The sequence below is a fragment of the Podarcis raffonei genome, chromosome 6, assembly GCF_027172205.1.
Source record: "Podarcis raffonei isolate rPodRaf1 chromosome 6, rPodRaf1.pri, whole genome shotgun sequence".
In the NCBI taxonomy this organism is placed as follows: domain Eukaryota; kingdom Metazoa; phylum Chordata; class Lepidosauria; order Squamata; family Lacertidae; genus Podarcis; species Podarcis raffonei.
This window is the reverse complement of record NC_070607.1, coordinates 54,754,993-54,777,413: the sequence shown is the minus strand read 5'-3', so window position 1 is coordinate 54,777,413 and position 22,421 is coordinate 54,754,993. Positions and strand designations below refer to the sequence as shown.

Below are 22,421 nucleotides of genomic sequence, written 5' to 3'. Positions count from 1 at the left end.
GACTAGCCCAAGGTCACCCAGCAGCTGCATGTGGAGGAGCGGAGACGCGAACCCGGTTCACCAGATTACAAGTCCACCGCTCTTAACCACTACACCACACTGGCTCTTGCCCCAGTGCTCCTGGACCAGCATAGTGGAGGCTGGCATTGTTTTTGTGGGTTCATCCCTTCAGATTCAGACAGGAGTCCTCACTTTTTGAAGCTGTAGCACTAAAAGCAGTGAAATAATTTGTGGGTGAAATGTGGGCTAGGGAGAAAAAGCGGAGTCATTATGATCTTCTGGATAGCTCAGCTGGTTAGAGCATGGTGGTGATAGCACCCAGGTTGCAGGTTCCATCCCCATATGGGACAGCTGCGTATTCCTGCATCACAGGAGGTTGGACTAGATGATCCTCAGGGTCCCTTCCAACTCTGCAATTCTATGATTTTATCTTCTTGCCTTTCTTGATTCCCCTTCTCTGGGCTCACATCACACCTGTTGCCGGAAAAAGGTGAAGGAGATTAAAATATGCGTGCAGAGCACACACAGCCCAAAGAAAGCAATATTATGTCACAAAATGAAGTGAGTTAACACTCTTCATGTGTGAGAGATCCTGGGCTCCTCCAGATGATTTGTTTATTGAACATTCAGCCTGATCTGCTAGCACAAAGCTTACACATGGAGGTTAGACTTTTTTTAAAAAATGGAGTGATTGTTCTGATTCTCTGGCACAGTTTATATGTCTTCCCGTTAATCATTTGTTCACCTCACACTTCTGAGTGCCTTTCCCCATCACTTTCCTATCTGCAAAAAGTTCGTTTTTTAAAAGAATGTGGTTTCATTGCAGTAGGGCAACAGAGCACTTTAGTTCACTTTAATTGGGGAAACCTAAATTTCCAGTATGCACTTGAATCTCTCCCACAAAATATTGACTGACTGAAGGTGACCCCTCTCTAGAACCTTGAAAATGGTCCACCCTTCTCAGATCACCTGGCCTGTAGACGCAACTCTTTTGTTAGTACAGGTTTGTTTTTGTGTGATGTAAAGCATCTCAAGTATTTCTGTCACTGCTGTTTCCCTCATATTCAAATTTTCCCATAGCTGAGAAGCTCAGTGGGTGGTCCTGAGCCAATCTCTTTCTCAGCCCAACCTACTTTGCACGGTGCTGTGAAGATAAAAAAGAGGAACATGTACATGTACACACACACACACACACACACACACACACACACACACACACCAAGCTCCTTGGAGGAATGATGGGATAAAAATTCAGTTCAATAAAAAAAACCCAGAGGCGTAAAGCACTGAAAAATAGTGTTTTCTGTTGTCTGCAGCTCTCATCCATTGTCTTTAGTGGAGATGTGCTGATTTATACAAGCTGAGAGAGGGAGCGAGGGTTTGGGGAATGACTGGTGGAACATATCCAGGCTGCTCAACTCTGTGAGACTTTCATCTGAGCAACCCATTGAACTCTACTTTAATGCTGGCAAAATTACTGTCTCATCTTGGCAGCTGTTATGTGCTGGGTTTAGGGATGCTTGACAAATTTAAGAAGAGCCCTGTTGGATCAGACCCCCAAGGCCCATCTAGTCCAGCTTCCTGTCCTCGCAGTGGTCAGGCAGATGCCTAAGAGAAACCCACAAGCGCAACATGACAGCATTCTCAGCACTCTCCTCAAATTTGATCCTCTTCAGTTTTAGTGAGAATCTGACCTGCACTTCCCTGAAATGGAATTTTGCAACACAGTCCTTGGAGAAAAAAATGCAGCAACTGCATTTTGAAACTCATATTTTGCAATAAAATACATCTAGGAATGTGCCTCTTCAGAGAAAAATACATTCAAAATATACATGTAACTAACCTACAGAGAAAAGGCAGATAATAGGTAACATGATGGAAGTTTCCAGAATTATGCATGGCATGGAGAAAGTGGATAAAGATTTTTCTCCATCTCTGCCTTAGACCACACTTGGAATATTGTGTCCAATTCTGGGCACCACAATTTAAAAAGGATGTTGACAAGCTGGAACATGTGCAGAGGAGGGCAACCAAGATGATCAAGGGTCTGGAAACTAAGCCTTATGAGGAGCGCTTGAAGGAGCTGGGTATGTTTAGCCTAGAAAAGAAAAGACAGAGAGAAGATATGATAGCCATCTTCAAATATCTTAAGGGCTGTCGCATGGAGGAGAGAGCCTGCTTCTTTCGAGGGTAGGACTCAAACCAATGGCTTCAAGTTGCAAGAAAGGAGATTCCGACTAAACATTTGGAAAAACTTTCTGTTCGGCAGTGGAACAGACTCCCTCGAGAGGTGGTGGACTCTCCTTCCTTGGATGTTTTTAAGCAGAGGTTGGATGGCCATCTGTCATCGATGCTTTAGCTGATATTCCTGCATTGCAGGGGGCTGGACTAGATGAACCTTGGGCTCCTTCCAACTCTAAGATTCTATGATTCTATGAACACTAAGCTGAATATTGGAAGTTTTAGGACAGATAAAAGAAAGTACTTCTCCAACAAGCATGTAGTTAAGCTATGAAGCTCACATCCACTGGAGGCAGCGATGGCCACCAATGTGGATGACTTTAAAAGAGGTATTGACAAATTCATGAAGGATAAGATAATGGTTACTTGCCATGATACCTGCACCTTCATGGCTGGATGAGTAATGCTTCTTAATTCCAGTTGCTGGAAACCTCAGAAGTGCATAGGTCCTGCTTGCAGGTTTCCCCACACACAGGTCACTATGAGAACAGGATTCTGGACAACCGTAGGTGGGCCATTGATCTAGACTTGGAGACTTTTCTTATGTCCTTTCAAATGTTTTTTCCGTCTAATCTGCCCAACCGTTTTATGACTTGGTGTTAGAAGGCCTGCCTTACACTTGACCATTTCAGTTTTCGACTGCAACACTGACCTACTAGGTGACCTTGAGCGATTCCAGTCCACTTCCTTGCCTCTATTCTCTCTCCCACCCACACACTGTAGGTTCATCAGGCCAATGAATAGCTTTTATTAAGTGTCACAACACAATACAATGGTTTTTTGAGGTGCTGCTGTAATAGAAATAATTGATGGTGTAGTAAGAAGAGCTGGAGCTCAATTGGAGCTAGGCTCACTGCACAATAACTGCCATGATCTCTCTCTTTCTTTTATCCAGATCACTACCACATTTGCTCTTTCCCCTTGTCTGATTCAATTTATTTCCCCTCCCCCTGCATTCCAAAAATACTTCCCTTTTCCTTAGGGCTCTGGCATGTGTGTCATTCAAGTCTTGCTGCCACTACTCCCTTAATTGTTTTTTAATCAACCTTGCTATTGACAAAGTCTCCATTGATCTGCCGAACACCCTTTTCTTTGTTTTGCTCCTTTACTAGCTCAGGTGCTATACACTCACCACCAATTTCAGTCCCATCCTCTTCATTCATAGCCTTCTGCTTTTCTTCTTCTTCTTTTTAACCTAAGGCCAGGGACTCAGAAGTGTGGGTAGGTGAGTAATCCAGCTCAAGGCTCTCACAATACTGCTCATTTATTTCTCAGGTTCATTTTTACATCTGCTTATTTAATTTGAAAACAATAGCATTATAAGCTGTCACATTCAGTGCTGTTGAAGTCATCTTATGAAATCATACATGCACTTCAATAAAGAAAGAAAGAAATCTAAGAACCGGTAACTGATCAAATTCAACATTGTAGAACATCAATCAGCCTTGATTACAGAAGTAACATTTGTTGCTTTATTTGTTGTATTCCTGAGGGTCTCAGCTCCCTCTGACTGATCTTAAGGCAGGGTCTCCATCTCTCTCCATCCCTTCTCTTGCACTTCTGTGGGTCATGCTAAATTCCTTATCCTCCCCCCCCCAAAGTTAAGGAATAAGGTGCCTCTGAATACAAGATCAGCCCAGGAATTTGTACCAGAACCAAGCTCCTAAGTCCCACTCCTGGTTTCCCACAAGTTTTTTTTTTCCAGCAAGCCAGCTAATTTTATTTTATTTATTATTTATTAATATTATATACTGCCCTTCATTTAAGGATCACAGGGCAGTTTATAGTATAAAAACACAAAAAGACATAACATGATAAACAAAACAATACCCCCCCCCCCCATTTTAAAAGGCCATACATTGTGTAACTAGTCAAATGCCTGGGATAAAAGGAGTGTTTTCACCTGGCACCTAAAGGTATGTAATTTAGGTCTGTCAGGTGGGAACTACTGCACTTCTGGTTTATGAGGAATGGGCTGAATAGATTCTTCTAGGTTTGTTTTGAAGAGAGAGAAGAAATGAGATGGCCAGTTAAAACTTAATACAGAATCTGTGTTTGGATCCACATTTATCTGAAGCTCTGAGGATGAGTGAATGTAGCAAATATATGTTGTGCAGTGGTAATCAGCAGTTGGATGCACAACCTTTGGGTGTGACTGGGCACATAAAGCCAGTGAATGCAGTGTATTCAGTGTGGTCCCTGCGCTCCCGCCCTTTCGTTGTGAGGTGTGCATTAACCTGAACACAAAGGCAAAGGTGATTCTATGAACTGGTACTTTGCTCTTTTCTCTTCAGGAATGTGTTGATGGCAGCAAAGAGGGCCAATCAGACTGGGCACTTCATCTGGATTGGCTCTGACAGCTGGGGTTCCAAAATTGCCCCTGTGAGAGATCTAGAAGAGGTGGCTGAAGGAACCGTCACCATCTTGCCCAAGAGGGCATCTGTTAGAGGTATGTCTAGCAGTTTGCTCAACAATGTCAGCTGGTTGCTTCTCAGGGTTGGTGCAGAAAGACATTTGCCATTGTTGTGTGAACTGTACAGTTGTTGTTTCTCCTGTTAGAAGCTCCTTCATGTGCTAATCATCTGAAGGGTGCTCCATATATTTCCCAAGGAATGGTGTTGCCTGGCTGGTCCCATCTCTGGAATCAGGTGCACCATGGACACCATCACCTGGACTTCCACACAGTCAAAGCATATTCATGATCAGCTTTCATGCAATCAGAACTCCTGATTGCATGGTGTCCTGGCTGCATGAAAGCCTATGTGTTAGGCTTTGAGAGCGCAAATGTCCACATTAATTTGTTTATTTATTTATTGTTTATATCCCATCTTCCTCCCCCCTGTAGGGCTCAAGGTGGTATGCATTAAAAACAGATTGATTCAGCTTAAAAACAAACCTTCAATCAGTACACACACACACACACACACACACCATATTAAAAGCAACACTGAATCCAAATAGCTTAGAAACCATTTGAAGACACAAGAAGAGGAGGAGAAAATATACAGCACCTGTGATTAGAAGACTCTGCCGCAACAGCCAGTTAGTGGCCAAAGTCCTAAACAAAGAAATATTTGCCTGCTGGTGAACCAATAGCAGGGAGGAGACCAGCCTAGCTTCCCATGGAAGGGAGTTCCACTATCTGGGAGCAGCCACTGAGAAGGCCCTCTCTCAGTACCTGTGAAGGTGGTGAGAACAAGAGAAAGGTCATTTAGTGAGGCCAGTTTGTGATCCACATGCAAAATGAAGGGCCCCATGGAAGTGTGTACAGCCACATCATTGTTTTCTTTTAGGAAACAGGTGAAGGCGCACATCTTCCTGCAGGTTCTCAGTTGATGGGGACTGTGATTGTATTTATTTATAGTTACAGGTAGGTAGCCGTGTTGGTCTGCCGTAGTTGAAACAAAATAAAAAAAAATTCCTTCCAGTAGCACCTTAGAGACAAACTAAGTTTGTTATGGGTATGACATTTCGTGTGCATGCAGTGTATCTGAAGAAGTGTGCATGCACACGAAAGCTCATACCAATAGCAAACTTAGTTGGTCTCTAAGGTGCGACTGGAAGGAATTTTTTTTATTGTATTTATTTATGACTAGTTTGACAATGCTGATTTTATTACTAGAAGTGCTGAAATATTTTTTTTTTTTTACATTCTTGTGCTGTATGGATCTTACGTTGTTTTTATGCAGTATACCATCCTGTGGCCCTCTGGCAATGGGCAGTATATACATTTTCAAATACATATATGCCTGCATACACAATGGAACCACCTGCTGAAGCTCAGCATGTTTGAGTCTGCTCAGTGTCTCGATGAGTGACAGCTGGGAACACCATCTATGGTGCTTTGAGTTCTGCAATGGAAGAAAAGCAGGATAGAATGCCCCTTGTTGCATTCCTTTTCTTTCTTTCTTTAAATTAACTGTTTATTGAAAACTTTGATCCTCAATGTCCCAATGCCACTATACATTTTTCATGCAGATGCATTTTCTCTTTTCAATTTTGCAGGATGCTCTCAGGGCTAGATCTGCGGGTGAGGCTCCCATCCCAGCACTTAGATAAATGGGTCACAATTTCAGGAGAGAGCTTCTCATAGCTCTTTGGCCAATATGCCCAAGCCATTACTAAACATCAGTCTGCTTTCTCTTTCCCAGCCCAGTCCTGCCACTAATTATTGCAAGGACTTTTCTAGGTCTCTTTAAATGTTTCCTTCACCTGGAGTAGCATTTTCCTTCTTCCTTTTAATGCATGCTTAATTGAAAGGAGTCATGGCATACATCTACTGAAAATGATAATCTTCAGTTGGGTGTTTGGGGTATATATTAATGCTTTAGAAATGGTCATGTTTTTCTGGGTATCCTTTATAACACCTTGAGCATTTTCCCCTTGAAGTTTCTTCAAAGGTCAGTTCTTTCTACTGCAAGGAGTTCAAATATCACTTGGATATCTTCATTGATGCTGAATCTGTCAATGGACACAACCCACAGATAAATTCTCCTATGTGAACCTCATTATAACAAATGGGTCAAATGGGATATGTTCTCAGTAAACTCTTATCCATTATGAAGTTGCTTCAAATAGGGGTGGTTGGTGAATTAGATCTTTTAAAATTCCTATGCAAAATAACCCAATCTGTAACCCTTGGCCTAATGCAGAGATTGGAAGTATTAAAATCCATGAAATCTTATATTTCTACAAATGTTGTCATGTAAGTACAGTACACATTTAAATATGGATACCAATATGATTTTTTTTAAAAAAATGTAGATTAATGTAAAAAAAGGATTGACTATAATTAGGAGTAAAATAAGAAAAAATGTCACAGGCCAGAAATAGACAGACGCGTGCAACCTTAACTGTGTCATGTCATTGTTGCATTCTGGCCCATTCAACAACCCCATTCCCATAGTTCCTTCCTGTGTTATTCTCTTACCTTCCATAATCTAAATATTTAGCAAGCATCTAACTTTTGTGAAAGATGGATGTACCTGATATACATTTCATAGTGCCCTAACAACTTACTGAAATTCTCTTGCTGACCTTCAGCAGTATTTTTTTCTTCAGACCAAGGTATTTCCCCTTTGCTTCTCATGTCAGCCAGCTTCTAACCACTGTCTATACACCAAGAAGAAATATGTTCTTTGCTTGTCAAGGAAATGGGTGTATCTAGAGTACTAAGTGAACATGACCTCAGATTCTCCATGCTTTTTGTGGGTAGCAAAACTGGGAATAATCTCTAGGATAGCACTGAACTCCTCCAGGAAGGACTCATTAAACACACAACAACAACAACAACAACAACAACAACAACAACAACAACAACAAATTATTCAACAAGAAATTTCAGCTAGCTTAATATTCAGTAATACTCTATTGTAAGTTCATATTGGTCAATGAAGGAATGGCAGGCTAAAGAGGAGGACAGGAAAGCGAAGGGACCAAATTAAAAGACTATTAAACAATATTTAAACTTGATCCATAATTGTGCCCCAAATCCACAGATACTGAAGTTGGGGGGGGGCATTTTGCCAAATACTCTTCAAACAAGGACTGAAATTCACCATCTTCATGAGTTTGAAAAAAAAAAATTTTTAGAAAGGCATAATATTTTTTTCTGAGGGAGGAATAGTTCCATTGGCATGAATTTGCTAGATGGAGCAACAACCCCCACCAAAAAAATTTCATCCCCCTGCATGCTGTTCTGGGTGTTCTCTTGATCCCTGCACCCTACCTGAGCCAATTTGAGAGTGGAGGGCACGAGTAGATGTGAGGGTGGGGAAAGGCCTCATTGCTTTCCTTGTGTGGGCTTTGACTACTGGAACTCACTAGATTAATCCAGACTTGCAGTGTTTTGCATCAGCTTGATTTATGTGTGTGCTGGCACATACATAGACACCATTGGCACGATCTACACCAGCAAGGTGTTCTTTGAAAGCCCATGGCCTTCCTAAAAAGATGTATGGGATTCAGTGGCTTGAGTCCACAAAAGCTGGAAAGGGACTGGCTGGAAACTGAGGAATGGTGGCTGGATTCTGATGAATGGACAATGAGCATTTGGAGAAGCGGGGTTAGAGACCGGCTTGGAAGAAGGGATCAGTGATCCAGGGGAACATGTAACAACCTGGAGGCAAGAGGCAGAGGCAGAAGAAGCTGCAGGATTGAAGAGTGAAGAATAAGTGCAGGAGGAGCTAGAGACAGGTGAGGCTCATATAGAATCAATGGCTGCCATACCTCCTCCTCCTGTTGCACCTTTCCTACTCCACTGTCTCTCAGGACCAGAATAGGATTGAAGTGGGAGGCGCAAAAAGTTATATGCAAGTGGAGACTTTGCCTGCTTATATGCAGCTCAGATGGGGGAAGATACATAAGCTGAGGTCAGGGCCTCTCTGTTGCAGCAACTTCCTCATTTGTTGCACATCTAGGAGCAGCTGAGAGACATGGGCCTGATGGACATGCCTTTCCCTAACTTGTAAGCGTATTTTTGACAATAGAGTTAATTCTCTCCTCTGGACATTCCTTGTCTGTCAGCACCTTGACAAGAGATTTCTTAGTCTTCCAGGTGTCACAATACTCTTTGATCAATTTATGCAGGTTGCTCACAGAACTCAAAATGCAAATCCCATCAATTCAAAAGATCCTGTAAGCTGCTTCAGGAAAAGGCCTGAAAACATTGTTATATCAGGGGTTGGGAGCCCTTTCCCTTCTGTATTCCCTTCAGGACAAGGGCATTTCAAGCACCACGAGTCAGTGGTGGGTGGAACCATAGGCAAAAGGTGGTGGAACCACAAATGTCCAGTAGACTAGGCCAATAGATTAGTTTCTGTACACACTCTCACAGCCCTCTCTGTCATTTATCTAGAAAATCAAAAACCATTATTGGAGTTAAGATCATAAGAACCACCTGCTGCATCAGGCAATGGCCCACCTAACCCAGCATCCTGTTCTCACAGTGACCAACCAGATGTCTGTGGGAAACCAGCAAGCAGGATTTGAGCCCAAGAGCCCTCTTCTGTGGTTTCCACCAATTGGTATTCAGAAGCATTGCTGCCTCCAACTGTCCTCAAGGACACATTCCAGTCAGGGAGAAACACTTGGGGTATGAAGCAGCCCGAGTGTGGAATACAGTCTTCGGATAATTCTGAGGGCCAGGTAGAGAGGCCTGGAGAGCTGAATTCAGCCTCTAGGCCTGAGGTTCCCTACACCTGAGGTAAACCGCTGGCAGCCAAAGGCATGGCAACAAATCTCTATGACTGAGACCACTGAATCCAGAGCAGGGTGGTGGTGGTGGTGCTGCAGAAGGTTAGAGCCAGAGATTGCAAGAGTGTCCTGTGAGGTTTGCGCACGCTCACAAGCTACCCTATTATCGAGTTCTCCGCTAGTTATTAGCACAGTTTTTCGTATACTTGACCAAAGTGCATCCACATTTAGCTCACGGCCAAAGTTTCATTTGTAGAGGTGTCATTCATTAGAAAGGAAAGAGCTGTCAAGTGCCCCAAGCCTATTAAAGGATCCATTCAATTAATAAGGCTACGCCAGATGGAACCCCAGGGAGAGAGATACAAAGCCGCCATCTTTCCTGTCTCTTCCTTACCCCCCTCTGACATCCACTTATGCCAAGGAAATTAGGTTTGTGTTCTGCGTGACTAAAATATGCATGGTTAATTAAGACTTTACTATCGTGGGAACTTGCAGGAGATTGGCTCAGAGCAGAACAGTTTTCAAGAGTGACAGGATCGGGGCACGCCCATCACACGCACACTTGTTTTCCCTTAAAAAGAGGTGTTTTCCAGGCTGCCTGTTAGTCTTTGCTTGACTTGAGGCTGTGAAACTCATGTGCACCTGGATTTGAGGGTGCAGAAACCTCAACTTGTTTGCTTTGGCTTAAGATCAAAGCTGGTGGAGGAGCTAATGGACAATTGCTTTAACAATTGCTATAAGCGACTAACTTGCCTTTTAAATGTATACCAATTTCAGCTTAGGGCACTGTAAGTTAACACTTCTGTTTTTCTGCTTGCTTTCTCATTTGTGCAGGTCTGTTCCGCTCCCAATTTCTTTATTGGTTAAGTAATTTTGCATTATTATTTTTTTAATGAAAGTTTTTAATGTTTGACATTTTATTCTGTTTTAGTGCTCTGTTGGAAGCCACCCAGAGTGGCTGGAGAAACCCAGCCAGATGGGTGGGGTATAAATAAATTTATTTATTTATTTATTTATTTATTTACACTGGGGTATATATAATATTATATTATTATTACATTTATATCCCAGCTCTGCCCCCCCCAAGTTCAAGGCAGCATATATGGTCCCCCTTCCCATTTTGTTTTCAGAACGACCCTATGGGGTGAATTAGGCTAAGTGCTAAGTGTTTGTGACTGGTTGGGATCATGGCCAAGTGGAGATTTGAACCTGATGTCCAAGACTCTAACCCAGGAGTGAGGACTTTCAGAAGGTGCTTAAGTGAGGGTGTCTGTCACAGGGTCAATGGACTTTATCTTTGCTAACCCCTTTTCATGATGGTAATTATAAGTAGTGGGGAGAATGCCCAAACAGGGGCTTACCTGGTTATAAAGAACTGTCGTGTGATGGCATTGAAACAGTGAAAATCCTGCTTTGAGCATTGGAGCTGTGACTCAGAATCACTGCCCTCTCTAGATATATATATCTATATCTTCAACTGACCATTCAACCTGTGCATCATTGGACTGGATAATCAGCTGAAGGATTATAAAGGTCCTCAGTGTTTGAAGAAGTTGTTCTTTGCACATTCCAATATAAACAGACCTGATCCCCACCTCCTGGACTGATAATAATAATAATAATAACAAACTTTATTTATATCCCGCCCTCCCCAGCCGAAGCCGGGCTCAGGGCGGCTAACAACAATAAAACAATACAAAAGTACAAGACAAACAACACTCTAAAATCATTCATTATAAAATTAATTAAATTCAAGCCACTGGCCACCATTGGGCCAGAGCTCCGCGAAGATTGCCGAGGGAGGGAGTCAGGCTGTGCCCTGGCCAAAGGCCTGACGGAACAGCTCTGTCTTGCAGGCCCTGCGGAAAGATGTCAAGTCCCGCAGGGCCCTAGTCTCTTGTGACAGAGTGTTCCACCAGGGCGGAGCCACAGCCGAAAAAGCCCTGGCTCTAGTTGAGGCCAGCCTAACTTCTCTGTGGCCTGGGACCTTCAAGATGTTTTTATTTGAAGACCGTAAGTTTCTCTGTGGGGCATACCAGGAGAGGCGGTCCCGTAGGTACGAGGGTCCTAGGCCGTATAGGGCTTTAAAGGTTAAAACCAGCACCTTAAACCTGATCCTGTACTCCACCAGGAGCCAGTGCAGTTGATATAGCACCGGATGAATGTGATCTCGCAGCGAAGACCCCGTAAGGAGTCTCGCTGCAGCATTCTGCACCCATTGGAGTTTCTGGGTCAGTCTTAAGGGCAGCCCCACGTAGAGCGAGTTACAATAATCCAGTCTGGAGGTGACCGTCGCGTGGATCACAGTGGCTAGGTCAGGGCGAGAGAGGTAAGGAGCCAACTGCTTAGCTTGGCGGAGATGGAAAAATGCCGCCTTTGTTATAGCTGCAATCTGCGCCTCCATGGAAAGGGAGGTGTCGAAGATTACACCCAAACTCTTAACGGATGGTGCTGGCACTAACTGCGCCCCCGCAAGAGATGGGAATTGCCCCCCCCCAATCCCATATCGTCCCGTCCCAGCCACAGGACCTCTGTCTTCGAAGGATTTAACTTCAACCGGCTCCCACGTAACCATCCAGCCACAGCTTCCAGACATCTGGTCAGTGTGTCTGGGGCCGAGTCAGGATGGCCATCCATCAACAGATAGAGTTGGGTGTCATCGGCATACTGATGGCAACCCAGCCCAAAACTCCGGACAAGCTGGGCGAGGGGGCGCATAAAGATGTTGAAAAGCATTGGGAAGAGTATCGCACCCTGAGGTACTCCACACACCAAGGAGTGGCGCGATGACAATTCCCCCCCAAGCGCCACCCTCTGTCCCCGACCAGAGAGAAACGAGCGCAGCCATTGAAGGACTGTGCCCTGGATCCCCACGTCGGCAAGGCGGTGGTCCAGAAGTTCGTGATCGACCATGTCGAAAGCTGCTGACAGATCTAGAAGAATCAGCAGCCCCGACCCGCCTCGATCCAGCTGTCTACGAAGATCATCTGTTAGGGCAACCAGAGTTGTCTCGGTCCCATGACCAGCGCGGAAGCCAGACTGGAATGGATCCAGTTCTTGGTTTTTTTAAAAAATACCAAAATGTCCATAAAACGCATAGTTAGGCTAAAATACATTTAGAAATGTGTACTTTGAAAGAAAATATATTTAGAAATGCATATTTTATGAGAAAATGTGAATTTAAATATGAATTTTTCATGTGGTTTTCTAAATTAAAGATTCACAGATTACTGCAGAAATAGGGCAACTTGGACTTATGAATGAGCACATGCAGGTGAACAGGAAATAAATCACTTTGACCATCAGTATCTTGAATCTCTGTGGGTACTTCCAGATGGAGACTCAATATTGCAGCTGCTCAATGAGTTATCATAAATGGTTTGTTGGCAACAGGTTTTATTTAATTTACCAGATTAAATACAGGGAAAATCCATATTAAATGAGGAGGAAAAAACAGACTGGCATTTTGACACCACCAAAATTTGCAAGCATGAAGAGCACTTATTCCACAATAAATATCCACCCTTTCCTTATCTATTCATTTCTGAACACTTGATTTCAATAGCTTAAAAGCCCCTTTCACCTTTGTAGACACTGAAAGTGGCAGACTTCCTTTTACAGCTGCAGCAGGTCTCATATGTTTTGATTGCAAGACCTTCCTCGTGTTTCTATCACCTCTCTCTTCCTTTTCCTCTTAGGTTTTGATCGCTATTTCTCCAGCAGGACCCTGGACAATAACCGTCGTAACATTTGGTTTGCTGAATTTTGGGAGGACAACTTCCACTGCAAGCTGAGCCGCCATGCTCTCAAGAAAGGCAGTGCCTTCAAGAAGTGCACAAGTAAGATGCTATGGGCAGATGGGAGGGGTGTGGAGGGTGTGTGTAGATGAACCAGGCTAGGATGTTGTTACCAAATCCCATTCCTAAGCTTGTAACAAGAGAACACACTATCAGATCATCCATGACGTCTAGTGCCATGACGTGAAAGAGAGATCAATCTTGATGTAAATTTCTAGAGATGTGGGAATGAGCTGGAGCCAGTGCCAGATTTACATATAAGCTAAACAGGCTATAGCTTAGGGCCCCACTCTCTTGGGCCCCACAAAAAAATTTAAAGGGAAAAAACCCCTGGATGTACATTTCCAAAATATAAGATGAAAACCAAATAAAATAAAACCTACATACAGCAACAGTGTTTTGTGTTGTGTAGGCTCCTATGATGTAAGTAATGGGCCCCACCTGCTAGCCTGCTCCCTAAAATATCACTGGTTTGCTCATTTCTATATATAGGGTGCCTACATTCTGCATGGACTGGTTGCATGGCAACGATGTGCAAATGGCTTTAGATACCTATTAGGTCCATAAATTACCATATAGCATATATTCAACACAAAAAACAGTGACAATTTGTTGTTGACAAAGGACAGTTGGACATATAAAGGGCCCCATTACCTTCAGTATCTTAGGGCCTCATCAAACCTAAATCCAGCCTTGTCTGGAGCAAAGTTGACTGGAATGATGGTGCACTGAGATGGCGATCAGGGTGGAAACACTCAGAACTGGTATACCATGGTGACTGAGTCATAGTGACTTGCTGCCCTGGGCTCCTTCGGGAGAAAGGGTGGGATATAAACTTGAGAAAATAAATAAATGAGTGAATTATGAATCAGGACACCTCTCCCTGCTTTTAATCTCCCTCTACCATGAACTCACCAAGTATGTGACTTTCTCTCAACCTTAGCCTTCCCCTTGACCAGCAATATGCAGATAATAGTACTGAACCACCTTAAAAGGTAAAGGTACCCCTGCCCGTATGGGCCAGTCTTGACAGACTCTAAGGTTGTGCGCTCATCTCACTCTAGAGGCCGGGAGCCAGCGCTGTCCGCAGACACTTCCGGGTCACGTGGCCAGCGTGACAAAGCTGCTCTGGCGAGCCAGCGCAGCACACACGGAAATGCCGTTTACCTTCCCGCTAGTAAGCGGTCCCTATTTATCTACTTGCACCCGGAGGTGCTTTCGAACTGCTAGGTTGGCAGGCACTGGGACCGAGCAACGGGAGCGCACCCCACCGCGGGAATTCGAACTGCCGACCATGCGATCGGCAAGTCCTAGGCGCTGAGGTTTTACCCACAGCGCCACCCGCGTCCCCTCTTTGAACCACCTTACAGCTATGCTATAAAACAAGGGGAGTCATCCTATGGCTCCTAAATCCATGTGAGGATTTTCAACCTAATTTTATGTGGTCCTCGGCCTAATTTCCCAAAGTGCTCTGCAAGCGATTGCTACAGATCTCTGAACTTTCATTGGACATCTGAAAGCACTATATCATTATTGCTATCCTTTACTGATATTGTTTTTTCAGTGTCGGGAAAGTAGCAGGGTCTGCAGTAGTCAGGGCTGTTCTGGGGGAGGAAGACTTGCTGTGCGTCAGCGGGAGAGGAAGGAGGAGAGGAAGAAAAGGATTGTCTCAGAAGAAGATTGACGTGGCTGTGTGGACAGGGCCAGCTCAAGACATTTTGCTGCCTCAGGCAAAGGACAAGATGGCACCCCAGAATTTCACATGCAGAACCTGACTCAAGTGGCAGCTAAATCCTCCTTTAAAACTAGCAGTCAGGCTGTGCACTGTAAAGGCCATGGCTCAACAGCAGAGCATCTGTTTTGCATGCAGAAGGTCTCTGGTTCGATCCCTGACATCTCCAAGTAGGACTGGGAAAGACTTCCTGTTTGAAACCCAAGGCAGCTGCTGCCAATCAGTATAGACAATACTGAGCTAGATAGAGTCAGTAGAAGGCAGCTTCCTATGTCCCTATGTCCTGCACCACACCTGAAAGCCACAGGGAAACTTTGAGGGTGCAGGACAGTCTCCATGGCACATAGAGCTTTGCGCAGAAGGCTACAGCCAGAAGGTTCAGGAGGAATGGCTGGGGGCTGCCACCCCTGCATCCTGGCGCCTGCCGTCTGAAGCAGTCACCTCATTCTGCCTAACAGTAGGGCTGGCCCTGTATGTGGGTCTTGTTTAGCACAAAGGCAGGGCTATAGATCACGTGCATTGGCAGAACTGTTTGACATCAGGGATGGTGGAACAGAAGCACGTTTGGGGGGGATTATGCCTCTTTGGCATATAAGCCCAGGAGCCGTGACTCAGGAATCAAAAGTGGGTGCTGAAAGCCCTGAAGGGGCATGACAGAAATGAGCAAACGAGGCAGCTAAATGCCTTGCCTTCTTTGTGATCATTAAATAATGCCAACCCCACATTTATCTCATGACCCACTGGGCACATTCCGAAGCCCCCTTGGGTGCCGCTCTCCTTAGCCTTGCTGTCTCTCCACATGCACCTCCAACCACACATTCATTTCCTGTTGAATTATTTACCATCCGTCCCTTCTCCACGCCACACTAATTCTTCCCTCGTTTGCTCGTAAATTTCCATTACCCCATCTCGGCATCAGTCGTATCTATCTCAGTAACTCTTCCCTCTGTATTCTCTCCCCCCCCTCCGCCCCTTTTTCTCCTCCCCTGAGAACACACATTTAAAAATGATTTGTTTGAAAATCCATTTCGGCAGGTTATAGAGCTGTGTGCTGGGTAGGGATCCTGTGCCATGGCAATGTCTCCCCAGCCCCCATTCGGTGATTATATAAAATATTCAAGGCATTCATATTACTTGGGGCTGCTTTAGAAATCTTTCATTTGGTTTCCTCTTACAGCCTCTCAGATCAGCCCACTTTCTATCCTTATTGCCATGTTGCTGCCTTTGATTCTTCTCTGAAACAGGAACTGACAGTTGGGAAGCTCTCCAGCTCCCTCTGCTTGGTACCAACTCTGTGTTTAGTGCTTTGCCCTCAGCTGGGAAAGTTGGCATGTTCAGTATGCTGGATCTGAATAAAAGCAACAATAGGAATAGAAGGCATGTAGCTCCCTCCCTCCCTCCCTCCTCTCTCTCTCTCTCTCTCTCTCTCTCTCTCTCTCTCTCTGTCAAAACAAAATTTTAAAAATTTCTTCCAGTAGCACCTTAGAGACCAACTAAGTTTGTTATTGGTATGAGCTTTCGTGTGCATGCACACTTCTTCAGATACACTGAAACAGAAGTCACCAGACCCTTATATATGGTGAGAGGGTGGGGAGGGGTATTACTCAGAAGGGTGGTGGGAATGGGTGATTGGCTGATAGGTGTGGTAAACCTGTTGACGACTGTTAACAACTGCAATTGGTCTTACAGGAAAAAGCAAGGGGTGAGATGGCTAAAAATAGCTTTATCCTGTATAATGAGATAAGAATCCAATGTGTCTCTTCAGACCAGGTCTCTCCATGGTTTTAAGTTTGGTAAATGGCCAATCACCCATTCCCACCACCCTTCTGAGTAATACCCCTCCCCACCATCTCACCATATGTAAGGGTCTGGTGACTTCTGTTTCAGTGTATCTAAAGAAGTGTGCATGCACACGAAAGCTCATACCAATAACAAACTTAGTTGGTCTCTAAGGTGCTACTGGAAGGATTTTTTTTTTATTTTGTTTCGACTACGGCAGACCAACACAACTACCTACCTGTAACTGTGTGTGTGTGTGTGTGTGTGTGTGTGTGTGTGTGTGTGTGTGTGTTTGAGCACACCAAGAATGGTGTCACAGGTAAATGCTTAAATTCCCTTGAATGGTTGTAGCTCAGTAGTATTGCATCTGCTTAATAAACAGAAGGTCCTGGGTTGAGTCTCTGGCATCTTGAGGTAGGGCTGGGAATGTCCCCCGTCTGAAAATTGAGAGAGCTGTTGTCTCTTGGTGTGGACAGTACTATGCTAGATGGACCCAGTGGTCTGGCTTGGTTGGTATAAGGCCACTTCCTATGTGCCTGTATTGTCAAGATGCACAATGGAGCATCCATCCATCCATTCATCATGTTCATACCCTACCTTTTTATCCAGTGAGATCAAAGTGGCATACATGGTTCTCTCCCACAACAACCCTCTGAGGTAGATTGGGCTGAGAGGCAGTGACTGGCCCAAGGTCATAGAACTGTAGAGTGGGAAGAAACCCTGAGGATCGTCTAGTCCAACTCCTGCAATGCAGGAATACACAGCTGTCCCATATGGGAATCGAACCTGTAACCTTGGTGTTATCAGCACCATGCTCTAACCAGCTGAGCTACCCAGGCTATAGTTACATAGTGTGCTGCATGACCACATGGGGATTTGAACTCTGGACTCCCAGGTCCTAGTCTGACAAACTAACCACCACACCACACTGCCTTTTCCCCATCCACTAGAGCTAGACCAAAAGACATGAGAGTCATAGAAGTTGAGCTTTGCTCTACAGTCCATACTTTTTTCTTTTGTTGGTGCTCATATTAGAGATGTCAGAGGATCCTGTTGGAAATGGGAGCAGAAATTCCTGCAATGTTCATCAGAGATCAGGAACAGAAATCATGCAAGCAAATATAAGCAGTATTTACTATAATTTTTTTCCCCAGTGCACAGTGGCATAATTACGTTATTTACTGCATTGTTTTTGCTGTTTCCCTTCCACCCAAATGCACTGAAATTAATTGACTATTTTTTGGCCACAGAGGATAGTGAGACAAACCATATAGGCTTTAGTGGAAGCTGATCTGAAGTGGAACGGAAACAGCATTGATTGCACTGAACCAAGGGCAGGATGAAAATTGCCAATTAAATAGATAGACAGAATAAAGGGATTAGTACTAGTTTATTCTGAAGGCATGGATGCATCTTTCTTAGAGTCTGCTATCATTTTGAGCCTTCTGTTCATAAGTGCTGAATACAAACATATTCTTTCTGTTACATATCTGGCTGGCTGCCCTCCAATTGAATCCTTCCATCCCAGCTTCTGTCCCATACTCTCACCACTGCCTTGGTATTCTTTTCTATAAGATCTCTTAAATCTGTGTATGCAAGTTTCTGCTTGTACAACAGAATCCTATCTGTGCGGTGCTGTTGTGCAGACTATTCACCCAGTATCTTAATCACAAACAGAGTATCCAAATGCCAATCTTTTATGTCGTCAAAATAGCCCTATCTACACAGAAGAACGAGATATCTGTAGACTTTGGGGAACCTCAAGGTCTGCAGAAGTGCCAGCAAACTGCTGAAACAAACTCAGTGTTTTCAAACCAGTCTAATGAAGACTGAAAATGCTCAGTTGCTCCAGCACACTGATTGGTTTTTCCTTTTTTTGGGGGGGGGATGAGGGGGGAGTTAGACCAAAAAAAAGGCAGTGGGGTGGGGAGTAATGTAATGGAGTATCCTGGGAAAAGGCATGGCTCGGTGGATGGAACCCTGAACAGAAGCCCTCCACATTGCAACAGAGGCACTCCATAGTGCAACCTTGTGTTGCAGTACCACTTGCGTAGGGGAAACAGGAACATGGGCATGGAGGACAAAGAAAGAAGTGTTACAAGGCTCATAGCTTCTGGGCCTGACGTCTTCTTCTCCACGCAGTTAGAAGCAATGCAGGGCAGGCTGCTAAGTAGCGACAGCATCATCTGAACATACCCTGAGCAAGAGAAAAAGAGATGAAGAAGCAGGGGCAACGGTTCTGGGTCTAGGTATGTTGCTCTGTCCCTGTTCTTCTTTCTGTACTCTCCTCTGAGCGACTGTGGCACCCATGAATTCCACAGAGGCACAGTGTCTGGTGAGGAGGGTGAGTGGATGTGACAACGCACAGATAAAGGAGAGGTCCCAGTCACTTTCTGTACTCCTGGCTTGAAGACTTTGTATCATTTACATGGCAGCCAGTTTCTCTGGGGGTTTTTCCCTTCTCCCTTTAACAACAATTTTGCATTGTATTGTGCATGAGGCTATATATTTTTATGGAGTGAAATATTTTAATTGGTGCTTCAGGCAAGAGGTGCCCAGCACCAGGGCTTCTGTCATTTCACATCAGAGGCACAGTTTTATTAAGATCAGAGAGGGTGGGAGTAGAAATGAACCCCTCTCCATTCACCCTGGGTATCCAGTCTTCCCTGCTACGATTCACATTGGTCATGCACTGAACAGGACTAGCTTCACCTCTCCAAATAATACTCACAAATCCACTCCCCGCTCATGTAAGCATGTAAAATCATTACGTATGTTTCTGTGCTTTGAGACCCTGTGTTCTTCTAAGTCACAGAATCTACACTTTCATGTCAGCTGGCAATAATGTGTGGAGCTGCAATTGTGGTTGAGGCATCTTGTTCACGAGCAGTGCACTGCAATGGATTTGCTCACTTTTGAGCCCACAAGAGTGCAGAGGTTAAAAGCACCAAGCACATCCTTTACACTTTCCCCTTTACATGACTCAAAAAGACATTGAAAGGGAGGTATCAGTCCAACTTAGCAATTGACCTCACAGCATTTCCAGTAATTTGCCAAAAGCTCTGCATCAGCCTTCTCCAGTTTGGTGTCCAATTTCATGTTGGACTACAGCTCTCATCAGCCCCAGCCAGTCATGTCATAAATGACAGGTCGCAGCTGCCTGGCCCTGTGTGCATGGCTATCTCTCAATAGTACTGGATAGCTTTGTCCTGCCATGTCCCACAATGCCCATGAGTATTGTGGCCCTGGGGCATTGTGCAAAATTTAGAAAGGTGGTTTGTGCACCCAGCCTCCTGGCCCAGAAAGCCCAAGGAAGGCATCAACACTAGTGGTTCTGCTGGATGCAATGGACCCTGTAACTTCTCAAGGGTGATAGTTCTGGGGCTATAGAAGGCAAATCTCCAATAGTTGAGTAAGTATGAATGCTATGGTCACTGAACTTGCACAGGTCAGGACCACGGAGCTTTGTTACAATACTGCAAAAGTGTTTCCCTTTTGCCGTCCTTTCCTGTCTTGTAATGACTATAAATTACAAGGGCGTGGGGTTGTTTCTGTGTGTGTCGGCCCCTGGTCCATTTTTGCTGTCATTATGTGGTCATCTGTATTTTTTGCTATTTCCAACTAAAACTGACTGGGAGGGATTAGAGTAGTAAACAAGGCACACAGGGAATCTGTCTTCTTGACAGCCATGTGGTTGAGGTGATATGTTTACTGAAAGATGGGAGAGATTTACTGCTTGCCTCCTGCTGGGCAAAGACAGATAAAGGTGTCTGGGCTTTCAGGCAGAGACGTGGTGGGGCTGTAGGTTGCCTCCTGCCTGCTGTAAGAATCCCTGTTCCATCAGTGGGCTGATGTGCCACGGAACCAAACCACCGTTACCTGTTGCAGCATCACCAAGTCATTTGCCATGCAGCAAGCTTGTGGGTGACTACACAATTTATTTGGACATTATTGGGTTCTCTTGTTATTTCTTATTTAGTTAAAGCATTTCTATCCTGCACTTCAACAAAAAGATTTGTGGGAATGGGGGGCTTCCCACAAATACCAGTGATAAAACCATTCCTGCCCTCAGCCTTACAATCTAAAAGGCATGATAGAAAAGGGGGAAAGGGTTTGAGAGAGAGGTGGAAAAAGAAAAGCTTTTTTTAAAAAGTTATATAGTCTTGTAATGACCAGCTGAAATGGAAATATTTCAAGGAGAGGAGGATACAAAAGTTGCTGGTCTTTCAGCAGAGCAGGGGGAGATGCTCCTTAGTGCCCCCTCTTCCTCTTCCATGATGCCAGCATCTCAGAATGGTTTGCAGGTTCAAGGGTGAGGTGAGATGAGAGAAAGCAAATGTGACAAAGGAAGAAAATATAAGACAGTCTCCAAATATATATAAAAGTCTTTTGAGCAGGCAGCAGCAAAGTCCTGTGTTTCATGGATGCAAGTCATGTGCTTCCAAACAGACACTCCTGGACAGGTGTTGCTTTCTGTTTATCCTAATTTGATTTCTTGATGCCTCAAAATGGCCCATAGAGGCAGGCATCTGTTTAAATTTCCAGGGACTCTGAGAAATTTACAGCACATCTAGAAAAATGATTCTGATTCAAATATATAACAATGATCATAGAAATAAAGAGGGTTGGTGCTTTCTGGTGCAGTATAATTTTTGACATGGAATGCAAGTCTAGGGGCTCATCCAGACTTCCTTTAGCATTGTGCTTTCCAGGCACAGACCTGTGTTTTCCAAGTCCAGGTCCGAGTAGGGTGTTTTTTTGTTTTTTGTTTGTCCCACCACTCTCCCCGGGAAAAAACTGTTGTTTACTGCTGAATCGGAACAAATGGCAATCCTCAGAAAACCAGGTTGCTGTTTGTTCTGATTCAGTAGTAAGCAGTGTGTATACAACATTCATTCAAGATATGCATGTTTCCCAAGGCCCATTGAGGATTATGCATAATGACCTCACCTTCCACAATTAAGGAAGCTTAAATAATTATGCTTGGAATTTGATCGTGGAAGCTGCTGCCAATTCAGTGACTAGAAAGGAAACAACAAAACCTGGAGATTGTCCTTGGAAAAGATACAGATAATACATTCAGTTGCTGCTTTTCCATGTACACGCTCACAAGGCCCCTTTCAAGTTGTCATCTCCTGAGCATTAAACATGACAGAGGAATTGGCTCTCTGTGTGATGAACTTCAAGTTAGTTCCAAGTCCATGTCTGATATTTAAAAAGGCATGGTGGTGCCAACAATTTGAAACAAGCTTCTTTTGAGCACTAGCCTCAAAGGGAAGCCTACCATCACGAGTAGCCATGATAGCCTGTTGTAGCCAAAACAGCAAGGCTGCTGTGCCATCTTAAATTCTCATACATTTATTGTGGCATAAACTCCTGTGGACTTGAGCCCACTTTGTCAGAGGCATGAAACTGGCAAGTATAGCTACACATGGATACAAGGAAGTGGGAAAATTTGTAAAGAATAAGGCCAGAAGACCATGAGATTCCTAAAAGGAGAGTGACTCAAGTCCTGAAGAAGGAGAATTCAGTACATGGCTGCAACTTGATGGAGCTTAGAAGGTTCTGTGTAGCTGAGAAGAACAATTTGAGTGTTGTTACTCAGATGCTCATGTCTGCCAATAAAATGCTGAAAGTGATGGGTATTTATTTGTAGTTCAGCAGAGCTTCTCCCCCCC

General features: G+C 44.3%; 1 protein-coding gene across 1 annotated transcript in view; it reads left to right on the top strand.

Moving 5' to 3' along the window:
- Window positions 1-22,421, top strand: part of GRM4 (glutamate metabotropic receptor 4) — a 290,669-nt gene that overhangs the window by 195,759 nt on the left and 72,489 nt on the right. Inside the window, exons 5-6 of the mRNA XM_053393018.1 lie at window positions 4,536-4,690; window positions 13,134-13,274. Of these exons, the coding sequence (XP_053248993.1) occupies window positions 4,536-4,690; window positions 13,134-13,274 (296 nt within the window). The remainder of the gene's footprint in view (window positions 1-4,535; window positions 4,691-13,133; window positions 13,275-22,421) is intronic.